The following is a 17823-nucleotide window of genomic DNA, read 5'->3' on the forward strand; positions in this document are numbered from 1 at the left end:
GTGTAACCCTCACTGATAAGAAATTCCAACTATAAAACACTTCCCTAGCAGAAAATGGCTTCTGAGAGAAAGAAAGAGATAAAAAGGGGAATTTCTTATCAGTGAGGGTCACACTGTAGTCACTTCCTGTCTGAGTCAGGACTGAGTCAGCCACTTACATACCTGATATTTAACTCTTTCAGGCAGAGAAAGAAAAAAAGGAACACAGCAGTGTTAGCCACTGTACATACACAGGTCTACCTCATCATGTCACATGTCACCTCGGGTATCCTTTAAGGAAGACTGATGGCCAAGCTGCAAGATGCTTCAACAATGACAATCTCTCTGTCTCCCACATCTTAGTCCTTTTTTCACTTTCCATAAAGACCGACAAACGTTCACATTTCTATGGCATTGACATGGGACGGGGAGAGAAGGCGATCAATAAATTATAAGCGTTTAGAAAATATATATATAATATATATTATATATATATATATATATATATATATATATATATATATATATATATATATATAGATCGATATATCTATGCTGACAGATTAAAGAGAAAGATAGAATTAAATAAAATATTAATTTTTCTTTTTTGTTTTTTGATTTTTTTTTTTTTTTACCAAAAAAGTGTCTTTTGGAGGCTACAGGTTTCCACATTCATTCACCATTTGGCTACCAAAAAGAGAGAGGTTGAGATTTGAGTTCCACCCTCCTCTCCGGCAGTGGAAAGGTCCATTTTAAAATATTCCACTATGTTGAGATACTAAGGCCCGTACGCAATTAACTTTTTCTCCTGAGTTTTCTCCCAGGTGAACTTTTTTAAACTTGCCAATAAAATGCTTTTTGACCCACCAGCAAGCTAGAAAATACTGAAAATAAATTTGATAATGCCCTTTCACCAACTTTTTGGTACTTTTTTTTCAATTGCAGATTGTTGAAAAGGTATTTAAAATAGAGGATTAAACATTTTCTCCTAGGAGAAAACTTAGGGGAAAAGTTAATTTCCTGTGGGCCTAAGTGTACTCCCATCCCTGTGACCCGTCAGAACTAGTGCTATTCGCTGCTGTTCTATTTTTTAAATATTTTTACCCAGAAACCTTTGCCACTGGAGCGCCATCTGCTATACAACAAAAGACACAGAAATGTACATAAAAGGCACACACCTCTTCCACAGTCTCTGGAATCCTACTTCACTCCCAGAAGACAAGGAACACTCTCTGGAGTGAGCTCAGCTTGGCTGGGCCAGTAGGTTTCTCTTTGTTTTACAAATTAAAAAAAATTATCAACGCTTCACGTTAAGAAATAAAATATTTCAAATTTGTTATGCTTCTCCTATTAAGTTCTCCATGGGTAATTTTTGTTCTTTTTTTTCCTGAAAAAAATTAACAAAAACAAATGGCTTTATCTTTGCATGCGCAAAAATAGGAATAAGAATTGGTTTTTTTCTTGTTGCATCCGTTTGAAAGGGAAATAAAAATGTTTTGAAAAAGAAAAAAAAAAAACACGCATATAAAAAAAAATATATATATATTACAGATTTTTTTTTTGTTTTTTTTGTAGAGAGTGTGTTGTAACTTACTTATGGCAACAAACTCCTATTCTGTGCAAAGTATCTGAATCTACAGTAATTGTGTTTGTTCCCCTTGAGAGTACAAAAACAACCTTAAAAGGAAAAAAAAGACAAAAATAAATAAATATGAAACTGGAAATTAAACACATTTTTGATCTCCATTTAAAACAGGTCTTTGTGTGTTGTTAAATAACATCTTAAGAGTTTTTCGTTTCCCATTGGTAAAGTTCAGGACTCCGTGGGAGATGTGTTATTTGATAGGTCATCAGTCTGTACTGGCTGCTCTTCCTGCGTCGTGCGTGAGTCATCCTCAATGTCTAGCTCAGGTTCTTGGATTTCAGGTGTTTGGAGTGTACAACTGCACTCGTCCTCCTCAATGCCGCTATTCCTGTCTTTGTCAGATTCCTCCGCTTCTTCCTCCAGTGTCAGTTCAAACTGGAACTTTTCCATAGCAGTGTCGTCGTCTTTTTCTGGGTCATCTGGTGGCGGTGATGGGCTTTGAGGGATCATGCCTTGGTACCAATCCCGATTATCTTCCAAGGTGTCTAGGATATCCTGCGCATCAGGGTGAACAAGATCTGCCCATGTCTCCCAGAGCGGATGGACGATGTAATCAATGAAGCCGACCTATTGATGCACAGAAACGTGCATTTTAGATTATGGATAAAAATAAGCACTCTACTGACCCGTTATTGCATTTGGCTAGACCACATTGCAGGGTCTTGTTGTAATTTTAAGGTTCTGGCAGACTGGCAACTGTTTAATTATACTCTTATGCCCTTATCTCCTGTCCCAACTACTGCAACTCCCTTCTGTCTGGCCCCTCTACAATCCATCATGAATAAGGCGGCCAGACTGATCCATTCTTCCCATTGCTCCGCCTCCACGACTTCCCTCCGTAAATCCCTCCACTGGCTCCCTATGAGCTCAAGGATCAGCTTCAAGATTGAGCGTATAAATTAGTCCATAGGACCTGCCCGGCCTACATCTCTGAACTCATCCACAGACGTATACCCAGCCTGACCATCCTGCGCATCTCCCACTCCCATGCGAGACTGCAGGACTTCTCAAGAGCTGCTCCCACTCTCTGGAACTCACTTCCACCGCCCAACATCCTTCAACACCTTCAGACAAGCCCTCAAAAAACTCACCTCTTCAAAATCGCCTCCCCCCTGCATCAATGCCATAACTTGCTCCACTGAGCACCCATTATGTAACTCATACCTAGTATTGTAAGCCTCTGGCAGGATCCTCCCATCTAGTGTATCCAACTTCATCATGCACCCCTCACCATCTGGTACCCTTCTAGTGGACGACTTGGATTTTAATTATGTGGTCTCTAAAACTTAAACTCCATTACATGATCTTATATCTTGCTGTCCGTCTCCCAAAGTATCTACTGTTCAGCGTTGTGTAATATGTGTGCACTTCATAAATACAATAAATAATAATTCTTACCCAAAACTAATTTCTAATAAAAATAAAAAATAAAAAAAATTGCAGATATTAAAAAAAAAAAAAAATGCCTCCACTCACCTTTGCCTGGTGGTCATGTTGACATGACCATTTGGCTTTTCCTGGATCCCTTATATCACGGAAGTGAAGTGATCTGTCTTAGGAAGTCAGTAATACAGTCACCATCCACAGACTTCTCCCTCAAAATTGCGGTCAGTGCGTCTTATATTCCAAAGGTGTGCCCAGAAGTCACCCCCCCCCCCCCCCCCCGCCTCTGTAAATGGACAATTCCGCTGCTGTATACAGTTGTCCTCCATGGCTTCTGTCCTTCCGAGTTCACTGGTGCCCTTTAGCTGCGCATGACATGCACATAGATAGCTGAAATCTTGCAGTCAGTTACCTGTGAGTCAGTCAGTGTAGATGGCAGTGTAGTCAGTGTAGCTGAGCAGTGTATTTAGTGCAGCTGGGCAGTGTAGCGAGGATTGAGACAGTTTAGGTGGAAAAAGGTCCATAATAGGTCCCAGTACCAGGTATAGTATTTTCCTTTCCCCCCTGATTTTCGCCCTCTAATCCTAGGTGCGTCTTATAGCCCAAAGCGTTTGTTGTAAAAATATGGGTAAGTACTAATTTGTCTTTTCCACAAAGAAGGGAGTGTGTAATTTCATGTCAGGGTCTGTTTACATAGGCCCGGAAGGACAAGTGAGCTGTCATCTGCCCAATCACTGTAGGGAACCTGCTTTGAATACACTCAATGGGAAAAAGTCAAGCGTACCTGTGATTTTTCCACAGAGGCAGTGTGCTTGTCACACATAGGGCTAATCTCCATCCCCCTCTCCCTCTCCTTGTCTCCTTGTCTGAAGAATTCCTCCAGGATGCGGTCAGTCCACTGGCGGTACAGCTCCAGGGGTTTGGTTGGGTTGCTGAGATCAGCACAATGCACCATATTGCGTAGAACCTGTCAGAGCACAAAGAAACAGTCAGAGAACAGGAACAGTGGTCTAATTATAAAGTAGCATAAACAGTCTTCATGTACAACCCATGTTACTGCAGTTATCTGAGTACTGCTCATTTATCAACAGAAATAGCAGAACTGAAATGGGAATGTTGATAATGGGATTTTTAACCCATTAGTGCCTCAACTCAGCAAAGCCCCTACCTATAGCTAAGGCTAAACTTAAAGGGGGGTTGTCACCATAAAAATCAAATTTAAACAACAATTGGTTTGAAAGTATTAAGTGATAAAGATGCTAATCCTGCATTCAAAACTTTCACAGTTTTTTCTGCTGTTATGGTTTGGCGTGATCACATACCTTAGGAGCACTGGCCCTTTAATTACCACTAGCCGACCCGCGGCCTAGCATACTCCGCATAAGAGGGTAGAGGGCAGGAAGGGGGTATTGGGCACAGCGGGTCCCCCATGAGTGCTCTACCTCCAGCTTAAGCTCAGCAGGAACCCCCCCTCCCCTCACCTGGGGCCCCCATGTGCGCTTCCCCTCCTGCTTAAGCACAGTAGCAGCCGCCACTATTAGTAAGAGGCAGCGGGCGGGGATGACTCACCTCTTCCGTGTTCCATCGTGCGTTCCACTGTCGTCACTTCCTGCAATGCCGCACACTGTATTGGTTTAATTTGCTTTTTTAAAACAGAAGGAAATCTGCAATAATCCAGCTATAAGTGAACATTTGTGGTTACCCACAATGCACTGCTACTAAATATGCAAATTACCCCTTTTCCCCCTTGGTAAGCCAAGCAAGCATCCAGAGCCGCTGGTGTATAGCAAGCCTATAGCTTTAAATTTTACACAGTCATATCAATCCCACATGTAGACAGCCTGTTTCAGACTTTTGGTCCTCATCTGTACATGGCAAGGATTGATATGGCTGTATGAGATAGGGCTTGGACCAGTACAACAGAGTAACCAAGCAGCTCAGGGTGACCCAAACCACTCGGAATGTATAAGGGGATAAAAGGGACCAAAAAGACCTCCTACTAAAAAAAATGCAAAGCTTGGTGTAATTTGCCTTCCTAAAACAGAAGGAAATATGCAATAATTCAGCTATAAGTGAACATTTGTGGTTACCTACAATGCACTGCTACTAAATATGCAAATAATTCCTTTTCACCCTTAGTAAGCCAAGCAAGCATCCAGAACCACTGGTGTATAGCAAGCCTATAGCTTTAAATTTTACACAGCCATATCAAACCCACATGTGACAGCCTGTTTCAGACTTTTGGTCCTCATCTGTACATGGCAAGGATTGATATGGCTGTATGAGATAGGGCTTGGACCAGTACAACAGAGTAAGGCCTGGTTCACATTAGCATTCCCTGTCCGGATCCGCCTGATCGGATCCGGACCGTATGCTGTGCAAACGGAATGTACATTCCGCATAGCAATGCAAAGTCTATGCGGATGTTCACATGCGTACTTTCCGTACAGAACGGAGCCGGATCGGATCCGGACTCCGGACACTTTTCCAACATGCGCTATTTTTCGGGTCCGGATCATCCGGCCCACGCACCCGGACCGGAGCCTGACTGCACCATCCGGAAATAGAAACCTATGGGGAACGGAAAGCACAGAACACACAGGATACAAACACCTGACGTTCTACCCCACTTCCTATGCATATTCTAGCAGCCATTTCGGATGGGGACACATGGGCAGCAGTGGAGCAGCAGTGACTAACGTGCTGGAGCTGATTGGCAGTATGTCGGAGGTGGAGGTGAGGCCTAAACAGCGGAGGACCTGATTCTACAGGTGCACCAGGTGCACCTTCTGCTGACCCCAACAATTTTATTAGTAATTTCACTGTTTTTACCACACGGATCCGGATGGCAGCCTGATACATTCCTGATGCAAACGGACCGGATCGGATCCGGATCAGAACCGTACGGTCCGATCCGTTTGCATGCCAAAACGCAAGTGTGAACGGGGCCTAACCAAGCAGCTCAGGGTGACCCAAACCACTCGGAATGTATAGGTGGATAAAAGGGACCAAAAAGACCTTCTACTAAAAAAATCAAAGCTTGGTGTAATTTGCCTTCTTAAAACATAAGAAAATCTGCAATAATTCAGCTATAATTGAACATTTGTGTTTACCCACAATGCACTACTACTAAATATGCAAATTATTCACCCTTGGTAAGTCAAGCAAGCCTATAGCTTTAAGTTTTACGCAGTCATATCAAACCCACTTGTGACAGCCTGTTTCAGACATTTAGTTTTCATTAGTACATTGCAGGGATTGATAATGCTGTATGAGATAGGGCTTGGACCAGTACAACAGAGTAACCAAGCAGCTCAGGGTGACCCAATCTACTAAGACTGTATAGGAGGATAAAAGAGACCAAAAAGCCCTCCTACTAAAAAAAAAGCAAAGCTTGGTGTAATTTTCCTTCTTAAAACAGAAGCAAATCTGCAATAATTCAGCTATAAGTGAACATTTGTGGTTACCCACAATGCATATGCAAATTATCCTGGTTTGATATGACACTACTTCTTCTTCTTGCTTGGACCAGCCCCTTCTTCTTGCTTGGACCGGCCCTGGGGGCAGGGCGCTACTTCTTCTTCTTGCTTGAAGGTTGAGGCACTTACTCAATTATATATATAGATTGCCAAACAGTTGCATGCTGGGGGTCTATCTATAATATATTCCACCTCTTCCCTTTAGTTCCCCCTCCTTCTAATGACATAAAACAATGCAATTCCTAGTATAGACATCAGTGGGAGTGTCTGAAGACTCTGGGAGAAGGGCGAGTAATGAATGCAAATTAGCAGGAGAAAAAGAGTGAGGGAGGAAATGATGTCAGGAGGTCAAAGGTAGCAAAGATGGAAACTGCCTAGAATAGGATTCTCTGCTTTAACTTTATAAAATTCACAGGAATTCACAGAACTAAAGATGTCAACACCGGTGATACATTTCAAGAGGTAAATCAGGGAGAGGAAAGCTTTTACAATGGGCAAACACTGACTGAATGATCTATAAAGGAATACTGTAAAAATAAGCAATTTTATTTATTATGTTAATTTCATTGCAGTTCCTCTTTAACCTCGCCACCCCCTCAAGTAGTTTAGCAATAAACTTACCCCCTAACCTTAGCCTAAACACTATTATTGCCTTTCCGCTAAACCTAACAACAGATATAGGTATACATACTGTATACTCCATGCACAAAAAGAGATGCTTCTTCCTTGGCAGTTGGCACACTGTGGGATTTGTTTCACCACAATATCAGCCACGCAGCGCCCCCCCCCCCCATGATCTATTTGAGAAAATGTAACAATTTCTCGTGGGAAAGGGGGTATTGGCTACTTGTTAGGATGACATTCAATCTTGGGCTAAGGTTCCGCTTTAAACTTCGCCTAACACTACACAAATCCTGCTGAATAAGATCTAGCACGCTCTCCATCTACAATTGCTATGACTGGCAAAAGTTTTCCTCATAAGGATTTATATAGAAATACAGGGCTGTGGAGTCAGTACAAAAATTTCCTGACTCCTCAGTTTATGAAACCTCTGACTCCGAATCCAGGTACCCAAAATTGCTCCAACTCCTCGACTCCGACTACTTAGTCTAATTTTTACAATAGCTATGGATTTGGTTAAAAAATCATCCGACTCCTCACTTTATTGAAACCACCACTCCGACTCCAGGTACCCAAAATTGCTCCAACTCCTCGACTCCGACTAAATAAAAAATAGACTAAAAAAAAAAATCTATGCAAATCGTGAAAGTTACCCTAGGCTCTAAACTTCAAAAACTTCACTGGAAAAATGCTTATCTGTACCTCACGAGCACCTTCCCATCTAGAGGCTGCCATTCAATGCAGCACCACACAAGGGCCAGAGCAAAAGAGGAGTCACTGTGTGAAATGACAATGTATAGCAGATGACTCCCTGGTTTTCAAAACGCCATGTACCTAAGAGTGGATTGGCAGCTGGAGGTCACATGACCAGAAGGAACACCATAAGTAAGATGCAAGAAAGTTGAGAATTCTAGAGCCATACAAGTTTTGATACTAAAGGAAGCATTGGAAAAAAACCTGTAATGCTAGTTTCCTTACTGCTCTCTTGCCAAGAGTTCTTTAAAGCGTAACTGTTGGGCACAAAATCAAAAATAAATTCTCTATTTTTATCTGGTAAACAAGTAATAAGGATGCTAACCAGACAATCCAAAAGTTAAAATCTCTATTACTTTTCTTGTTGATAAATGATCATTCCCCAGTTTACCTGACTCTTATTTGGTACACACAAAATTTGGTACATAAAAAGGGCATGCTGGGATGTCCTTTTTTGCTGCTCTACTTCCCCCCAGACTTTACTAATGCAGCCTGATTGGCTGAAGCCTCTTTTCCTCCTGTTTTCCCCTCCCACACCTCTGTTCCTCTCTGATTGGCCAATATTTCTCGTGCTGAGACAATGCACTTTCTATAGTGAAGGGCGGGCAAATCAGGCAGAGGAGAGTAAGGGAGGAAATGACATCAGGATTGGCTTCAAAATAGCCACAGTTGAAATGGGAAATACTTTTTTTTTACTGTAGAAAGATCACAAAAATCAAAACGTGGACAGTGCAATACATACAGTATGTTATGTAAGTAGAGCAAGTATTTATCTACTTATATATGTGATTTAGTTTTCTGAGATAGTATGGCTGACAGCTTCCCTTTAAGAAAATCAAACTATTCAAATATCCGGCACTAAATTTCACTGCATTGTCTGCCACAGCTGAAGTGCAAAAACTCAGAAACATCCATATCTTATGCTTTCCAGTAAAAACAATACCTGCAGCAGGCTTGACTTTAGAAGTACTACATGTGGCTACTGCTTATTGGCCAGTAGGTGGATTTTCTCACTTCCCTCACCAGCCCCGTCCAACAGTGCACAGCCTGCGGTTCATCAGATACTTGCCTGTATCCTGTCTGTGTAGTTATCGAGCAACAAGACACCAGAGCTGGTCACTTTCTTGGTCTCCACCATGGTCTTCAGGTCAGCCAATAAGCTCATGTGTTTGGACATGTCAGTAGCCAGAACCTGTTCGTAAAAAAAAAAAAAATTACTTTTAGATTATTATTTTCCAATCAAGCTCAGAAAAGCACATCCCAAAAACCCACCCAGGCTGCTCATGATGTCAAGCAACTTACTAACTCTATTAAAAAGAGACACTGAAGCGAGAATAATCTCGCTTCATTGCTTATATTCAGCAGGGGCATGTGTGCCCCTGCTAAAACGCCGCTATCCTGTGGCTAAACGGGGGTCCCTTACCCCCCAAACTCCCCCTGCAAAATCTACAACCAACTTGGTCGTAGATTTTGCTGCTGTTGAGGCAGGGCTAACGGCTGCAGCCCTGCCTCTCAGCACCGTCTGTCAGCGGCGCATCGCCGCCTCTCTCTCACCTCTCTCAGCGAAGGAAGACTGAGAGGGGTGGGGGAGAGGCGGAGATACGCGCTGACAGACGTGCGTGAGGCAGGGATGCGGCCATTAGCCATGCCTCAATGCGGAAGTGATCCCCCGCTGCACGAAGGGGATTTGGGAGGTAAGGGACCCCCGTTTAGCGGCGTTTTAGCAGGGGCACACATGCCCCTGCTGAATATAAGCACTAAAGCGAGATTTATTCTCGCTTCAGTGTTTCTTTAAGTACAATATTGCCTTATAAAGACAGGAGTTAAGGTCATCATTTTTAGAATGTAACCAAAAATCAAATCTATAGTTTGTTCAAGATGGTAGGTAGTGCCATGTAAATCAATCCATAATGGCACTATAGGCCAAACACAGATCCTTAACTGTAGTTTGGGTTTTTTTGCGCACTTACAGCAATAAAATACCCTCAGAAAGAGAGGTGATTAAGGTAATTTACCGTAAAGCTGGCCACAAATGATAATTCAAACATTACAATCAATTTTTCTGATTGATTGTAACATTTAAAAAATCTGACTAATGTACCACACGTGTACAATTTTTCTCTTAAAAACCACTTAAGGACCGGCTGATTATTCTGTGATCTGTGCTGCGTGGGCTCTTCAGGCCCCAGCACAGATCAGGTTTTAGGCAGGGCGATCACACTTCCCCCCCTTTTTTCCCACTAGGGGGATGCCCTGCTGGGGGGTCTGTTAGCCGCCGCTGCCTTGTGCCTAGCGGGGGCTCCTCAAAGCCCCCCTCTGCAGCGCTATTCCTCCCTCCCTCTCCTCCTCACTATAGGCGGTACAGGACAGCGATCCGTCCTGTACCGCCTCAGATAGGCTTCAGCCTATCAGATGGGGGCGATTTCCCGGCCAATCAGAGGATCGCCGATCTACATTACGACAGCACCGCCGTACGATGAAAACACCGTGGAATTACTTCCCCGGGTGTTTACATTTAGCCTGTGAGCTGCTGTTTACGGAGCCCCCCTCCGTGAACTGACAGGAAACCCACATGCGACCAGCTGCCGCCTATCGGCGTTGGCTGGTCGTTAAATGGTTAATATGAATACAAAGATTGAAAACTCTGAAAAAAATTGCCTGGGTCTGTACATTAATACATTGACAATCTACCCTACACCATTCAGTTTTCATAAAAACCGATCATAAAAATCCACCACTCCTGATCAACATATCGAAAAAAAACAGGAAATACAATCGGCTTTCTCGTTTGAATGAAAAAAAAAAATTTAAATTTTTCGTGCCAACGAATGGTTTTCTTCAAAGTGCCGTATAATTGGAACATTTTATTGTATCATGCGTTTAGTCTCTGTGCTCATTGCCATGAATGGGGGTATGGGTATATACTGCAGAACAGTAGAACAGTAGAAATTATTATTTACGAATGGAGCAGCTGATTATGGAAACATAGATATCTCGTTACTTAGAATTTTTTGTTTTGTGACTTTGGGTTACTTTGTATGTTTACAGTTAAGATGTTGAGAAGCAGGCTAAATAAGTACCTGTGCTGAATGTGGCAAAAGTAAAGTACAGTATTTAGCCCACGACACTAGATTTGTGACAGGCTAGCTTCAGCCAATAACTTCAGCCAATCCCATAGAGTTTCAGCTTCCTTGGGACTGTCAGATCTGTGGCATGCAGCAGTTGTCAGGTGTATTAGACTGTCATGCAGAGAGGGATTTATGCATTATTGATGGGCTGACAAGTACATGGAAGACAGTAGCGGTGTAAGTCAGTAATACAATGTTTGTTGGCCTGTGTACAGAAGGTTATGTATTACACTTGTCTTGCAGGATGAGCTGTGCCCAGATAAGTGTCACGTGTGCACAGAAAACATTCCGACACCAACATCAGCACGCCACAAGGTGCTAATCTCTACCGCAATGCCTGGCATGACACACGGTATAAAGGCCATGAAACTGATTACATAAAACTTGCCAGAAAACTGATTTAGCAAAGCAGGACGGTAATACAATAAAATTTGAATGGCCTGTATACTTCTTTCTTTGGAGTTTTTATACAATTTTATTTTAATCAGGGGCAAATGAAAGCATTAGGTATTTGTATTTACATTTGGCTTTACATTAACATTTATGTAAATTTACATTTATTGTACATTATATGGTTTACATTTACATTAGGTATTTGTGTTTGTACATTAGATATTTGTCCATAGTGACAATTGGGGATTTGCCTAGCAACCATAAGGTGGCCATACACGTATAGATTTGCTGCAGATTCGACCATCAGATAGATTTCTGTCAGATGCCTGTCAAGACGAATATGACAGGAATCTATCTGATGTATGCCACACACTAGGAACAGATTTCCAATAGATTTCAGAATGAAATCTATTAGAAATCTACCTAAATGCATTACTGGATCATTAGATCCAATGCAACCATGGGCCATGGATCTGCTACCAGCAGCAGATCGACATAGATTTTCCATCCTGTCAGACAGATCAAATCCATCGAAATTAGCCGCAAATTGATCGATTCATAGAATCGATTTCTGATCGACTCTATAGAATCAATCGATAGCTGAAATTGACCAGTGTATGGGTCCCTTCAGTAAAAAAAAAAAATATATATTTTTTGCTTTACTGCTGAACAGTACACGTCTCTAAGGTTACAGAAACCAAGTCAGTGATCCTAACTGATGTGCAGACATATACATGCATTTGTGTGTCTGCACATCAGTGAGGATCAAAAAACTAAAGTGAACCTCTTCCATAGAGCATCCATTATACAGAGACCTGACCAATGCAGCCAACAGTACTGTCTGTTATAAACAATGATCTTACACCTAATACCAGGGCCGGATTACCGACCAGGCAACAAAAGCAGTCGCTTGGGGCCCCATTCAGAGTCAAAGGGGCCCCATCAGCACATAAACCAGCCCTTGCCATCCTGTCAACGGTGGCTGGATGGTATAATGGTTAAAGGGACTCTGAGCAGTGCAGTAACTATGGAAAGATGCATATCATTTTAAAGCTCTCTTTCTCCTCTTTCCAATGATATACAAACGGCTGCTCTATGCCTTTTAGTTTTTGATATTTTCGCAATTCGAAATCGCGGCCACAGGACGACTTTTCTCCAAAGTCAGCGGTGGCTGGATGGTATAATGGTTAAAGGGACTCTGAACAGTGCAGTAACTATGGAAAGATGCATATCATTTTAAAGCTCTTTTTCTCCTCTTTCCAATGATATATAAACGGCTGCTCTATGCCTTTTAGTTTTCGATATTTTCGCGATCGAAATCACGGCCACAGGACGACTTTTCTTCAAAGTTGGCAGCTCGATTCAGCACAATGCAATGAAATATAAGGAACCCAGGGGGATATAATTACAAACATCATGCTGGTAGGTGTGAGGATGTAATGAATTAGTTGTGGGTATGCTTAAAGGCATATCCACAGGCACTGCTCGGAGTCCCTTTAAGGGCTCTGCCGCTGACACAGGAGACCAGGGTTCGAATCTCAGCTCTGCCTGTTCAGTAAGCCAGCACCTATTCAGTAGGAGACCGTAGGCAAGTCTCTCTAACACTGCTACTGCCTATAGGGCGTGTCCTAGTGGCTGCAGCTCTGGCGCTTTGAGTCCACCAAGAGAAAAGCGCGATATGTTATTTGTCTCGTCTTGTCAAATGATGCCGTGCGCTGCTGATTGTCTTCAGAGCCAGGCTCTCCTCCTAGGTCCCCCTCCTGCTACTGTGCGCTCTGCCGCTGCCCACTCCACCCTCCCTTCCCACAGAGAACTACAGCTGCAGCAAGAATGATAGCAGCAGATGGCAAACGCTCACTCGCCTATCCATGATCCAAGCGATAGAGATCCCGTCATCTGAAACCCATCTGTCTCTTCTACAGTGCAGCCGCTCGCTCTGAACTTCCTGATTCTCAGATCAGACAGGAAGTAGGAAGTAGTAATAGTAGTAGTAACAGAGCGGCAGCACTCTAGAGGAGACAGATGGGCTCCGGATGACGGGACCTCTATTGCTTGGATCGCAATAGGTGAATGTGATTCATCTGGTGCTGTCATTCTCCCCCACTGCGGCTGCCTTCTCTGCTGGACTATCGTATTCACTGGGATGGAGGCTGCATGGTGGCTGTCTAGTTTGGGAGGAAATTGGTTGTTCGGTGGTGGGAGTGGTTATGTAATTCTGTCTGGGGAACGGCTTCCGGTTTGGCGGTGTCCAGAGCTTTCTGCTATTGCCAGGCTGGAGATGCAGGGGAAAGTGCTGCTGCTGTGATATCTGGCGCCCTCTTCACAGGGGTGCCCCAGCCCCTGAGTGCAAATGTCCCAGCCATTCATCTCTCACTCTGCATTTTGCCGCGGCTATTCCCTGCATTGTGCACCCACAGAGGAAAGCGTGCTGTTGCCCATAGCAACCAGTAGCTCGGCTGCCCGGTGTGTGCGGCATATTGCTGTGCAGCTGCATCTTCTGATTCTATTACAACATGATGGGGGGGGCCCAAATCAGTTACTTTGCTTAGGGCCCCATTTAGCCTTAATCCGGCTCTGCCTAATACACACAATACAATTTTCTATCAGATTGACGGGTCATCCGATAAGAAGTTGCATCATGTGTAGTTGTCCAAACTGCTCTCACTCAATAATGTGATCGGTTTTCAGCTAACTACCCAAAATCGGTCGCGTTATCGATCCAATTGGACAGATCATAAATTATCTTATTGGTCCACCGATCTGCCAGAAAATTGTACGGTGTGTACCCAGCTTCAGCTCCAGTCTACTCAAAGAAGATTAGCATAAAATAAGGAAGTGGTCTCGTAATTGTAGGGCAAAATTGAAGAAGCCCCGCCCACAGTTCTCCTGTCACATTTACTTAACTGTGTCAGTACAGTTATCTTTTAAACCTAACTGGTCCCTATTGACTTGTCTCCAACAGTATTTAGTGATAAAAAAGAAAAGTCAAACAAGCAGGTGTACCTCCATAAACACAACTAGTGATGGTCATGTCTAGGAGAACTCATGGAGAAGCATGTGATTTGTTTGATCAGCTGATTGATTTGCAGAGCTCTGATTTGCTGTGATCACATCCTGCTTTATCACATGATCATGACTAGCAAGTCAGAGACTTACATATCTATCACCTGACCAAACTGATCACATGCTTCTCCATGAGATCTCCTAGACATGACCATTACTAAACACAACATTTTCATTTGCAATACATATTTTTATTATTATTCAATACTAAGCTTAATAAATGAAACTTAGCACCCAGTAGTGTAGTTACCATATCAATCACCATCTTCCTCATCGTTTGCCGCTGGCGTTTGCTCAGGTTTTGGAAAATGTCGCAATTCTCCTCCTGCAGTAGCTTGAATCCCACAGCCAGGTGGTGGTTCTCCAGGACAGACTCATCGTTGTACATTAGGGCCAGCTCTGAATCTGAGAGTCACACAACAAAGGACAGTCAGTGTGGTGCAGATTACATCATACATCACATTGGAGTTTTCAGAATGATACCATTTCAAAATAAGATGCTGTAAACAGCAGTATAAATTATATGAGTGCTTCAAGGCAGCCCTGTCAGCATTAAAGCATAACTGTCAGGCATAAAATCAATTCTTTATTTTTGTCTAGTAAACAAATAAGGATGCTAACCAGGCAATCCAAAAGTTAAAAATCACTCATTTAGTACATTACCTCACAAAGGAAGTTGCAGGGCATGCTGGGTTGTCGTTTTTTGCTTCTTTACTTTCCCCTCAAACTTAACTAATGCAGCCTGATTGGCTGAAGCCTCTTTCCCACACCTCTGTTCCTCTCTAAATGGCCAATAATTCTCATGCTTCTCAAGTTACAGTCACACAATGACAATGCACTTTCTATCGCAGAGCTGGGTAGTGTCTGAAGACTGCCTGTGTTTGCATTGGCAGCCCTCCTCCCAGAGCAAGGGAGGAAATGACATCAGGATTAGCTTCAGACACAGGCCAAAATGGCAAATGCCCTAAACCGTTTTCTCTTTATTTACCATATAAAACTCACTAAAATCAAACCGTGGACAGTGCAATATATTACGTACGTAGAGCAAGTATTTATCTACTTTTATATGTGGGTTTGTTTTTTATATATAGTATAGCCGACAGCTCCTCTATAAGGCTGTTGGAGCTAATACACATGCCCAACATAATGCACAAGCAACTGCACAACATGCACCAGCTGCACTTTACATGACAAGTACTGTACCATACACAAACGCCAACCAACTAAACAACAAACTCAATTAAATACTATGTGCGCAAGCTAATTGACAAACTGCACAACATGTCTGCATTTAATAACAACAAAGCTATACGAAAGACTTGTACACACGTTCCATCCTGCCTGATATTTAAGGTGGCCATACATTTATAGATTTGCAGCAGATTGGACCATCAGATAGATTTCTGTTAGATTCCTGTCAGATTCGACTTGACAGGAATGTATCTGATGTGTGCCACACACTAGGAACAGATTTCCAATAGATTTCAGGAGGAAATCTATCGGAAATCTATCTAAATGCATTATTGGACCATTAGATGCAATGCAACTTTATAGGCCATCGATCTGCTACCAGCAGCAGATCGACCTAAATTTTCCATCCTGTCAGATACATCAATCGAGTGATAGATTTGATAGAATCGATTTCCGATCGATCGACTATCGAATCGATCAATGACTAAAATCAACCTGTGTATGGGCCTCTTTAGGAAGGTAGATCCATCGGTTGGATCTGGCAAAGAACCTGGTATCAGTTGGTCGTCTGGTTGTTTGCCAGTCTGGTTGTTTACACTATAAAGAGGCCCCACACTATGGCAGATATCATGAGGAATCGTGACAGGCTTGGGATTGCCTTAAAATGATCAGAAAAGCGCTGCGGACCCCATCTCACACAGTGAGTGTCCACTTCTAAAGGTAGCCATACACTGGTCGATTTGCCATCAGATCCGACCAACAGATAGATTCCTCTCTGATCGAATCTGATCAGAGAGGGATTGCATGGCTGCCTTTACTGCAAACAGATTGTGAATCGATTTCAGCATGAAACCGATCACAATCTGTGGTGGCGCTGCCACCGCTCCCCCCCGCATACATTACCTGCTCCGGCCGGCGTGTGTCCCCTGGTCTCCGCTGTCCCTTCTCGGTTCTCAGCTCCTCCAGCTTCACTGAACGTCCTGCCGGGGAACAGTAGAGGGCACTTTACTGTTTAAACTTCCTGCCGGGACAGGAAGTTCAGTGAAGCTGGAGGAGCCGAGCACGGAGAAGGGACAGCGGAGACCAGGGGACACAGACCGGCAGGAGCAGGTAATGTATTGCCGCTAGCATCGGTCGTCAGGCATTCGAACGCCACTATCGACGCACTCCCGACCTGCCGGGGATCGAGCCGAAATCTTTCGCATGGACGGATCGACGGGAACGATTGATTTCGGACGGAAATTAATTGTTCGGTCAGCGTTTGCGCAACGATTTCACAGCAGATTCGATCACAGTGATCTAATCTGCTGTATATCAGCGGGAAAATCGTTAGGTGTATGGGCCCCTTTAGAGTGAGGTGGTGGCTGTCAACTCATCCTGTCACGGTGGTCTGATGCTGAGGACTGTGTTGAAGAATTGATTACTGCTGCACTAACAATATTGGGACTTACTTTAGAGTGTGAAGTGCTTTTTATGTCTATTAATCACAAATGATCACTTTGGGCGACAGAAAGTGTGTGCACAGCTCATCTCTCTTTACTTGGAAGCAACAGCTGCAGAATCCAAATGGTAGACTTTAACTATTCATATATAAAATTTTCCATTGACCGGATTAGAAAATTAAAAACAAAAATACTTCTTAATGCTGAATATTATAAAAAAAATCAGTAGGCTCCATTTAATGATAAAAATTCATAACAAAATAAATAGATATAAATGTTCATTTCTCCCAGACCAAAATGCACAATAAAATACATTTTTTCTGAGTTGCTGCCGCTTACAGTAAGCCGTAAAATTATGACAGATCTGTCAAGTTTTAGGCTAGTCCATACCCTCATGGGGGATTCTCAGTTATTTCTTTATTTGCAAAAGCACTAACTGAACTGCAGTTCCTCAGTCCAACTGCCAATATAGTGTACAAACGAGTAGAGTAAGCTAGCAGGCATCTTTGTATAGATCTTTTGCGGGCAGTGCTTTTGTAAAGATTAAAGGTAATACTGAGAATCTCTCATGAGGAGATGAATTAGTCCAAAATCTGTCAGCTTTTTACTACCTACTGTACGTGACAGCAACACAGGACAAAATAATTTATAGTGCATTTTACTACGGGTGAAATGTACAATTTATAATGTATGTATGTATTTTAAATCTTACAACTTTCTTCAATGGAGCCCCTTTAAATGTTATG

At 42.8% G+C, this 17823-nt stretch overlaps 1 protein-coding gene across 9 annotated transcripts in view; it reads right to left on the reverse strand.

Annotated features, from left to right (window-relative positions):
- Nucleotides 1-1708: 1708 nt before the first annotated feature.
- PDE4A (phosphodiesterase 4A) overlaps nt 1709-17823 on the reverse strand; it is a 479899-nt gene continuing 463784 nt past the window's right edge. For all 9 annotated transcript variants that reach the window (XM_068274376.1, XM_068274377.1, XM_068274379.1 and 6 more), the window contains 4 exons: nt 14695-14849; nt 8930-9052; nt 3792-3974; nt 1709-2191 (listed from right to left, as the gene is read on the reverse strand). In XM_068274376.1, coding sequence (XP_068130477.1) covers nt 1793-2191; nt 3792-3974; nt 8930-9052; nt 14695-14849 — 860 coding nt within the window. In that variant the 3' untranslated portion in view covers nt 1709-1792. The remainder of the gene's footprint in view (nt 2192-3791; nt 3975-8929; nt 9053-14694; nt 14850-17823) is intronic.

The sequence above is a fragment of the Hyperolius riggenbachi genome, chromosome 3 (assembly GCF_040937935.1).
Source record: "Hyperolius riggenbachi isolate aHypRig1 chromosome 3, aHypRig1.pri, whole genome shotgun sequence".
Taxonomy (NCBI): domain Eukaryota; kingdom Metazoa; phylum Chordata; class Amphibia; order Anura; family Hyperoliidae; genus Hyperolius; species Hyperolius riggenbachi.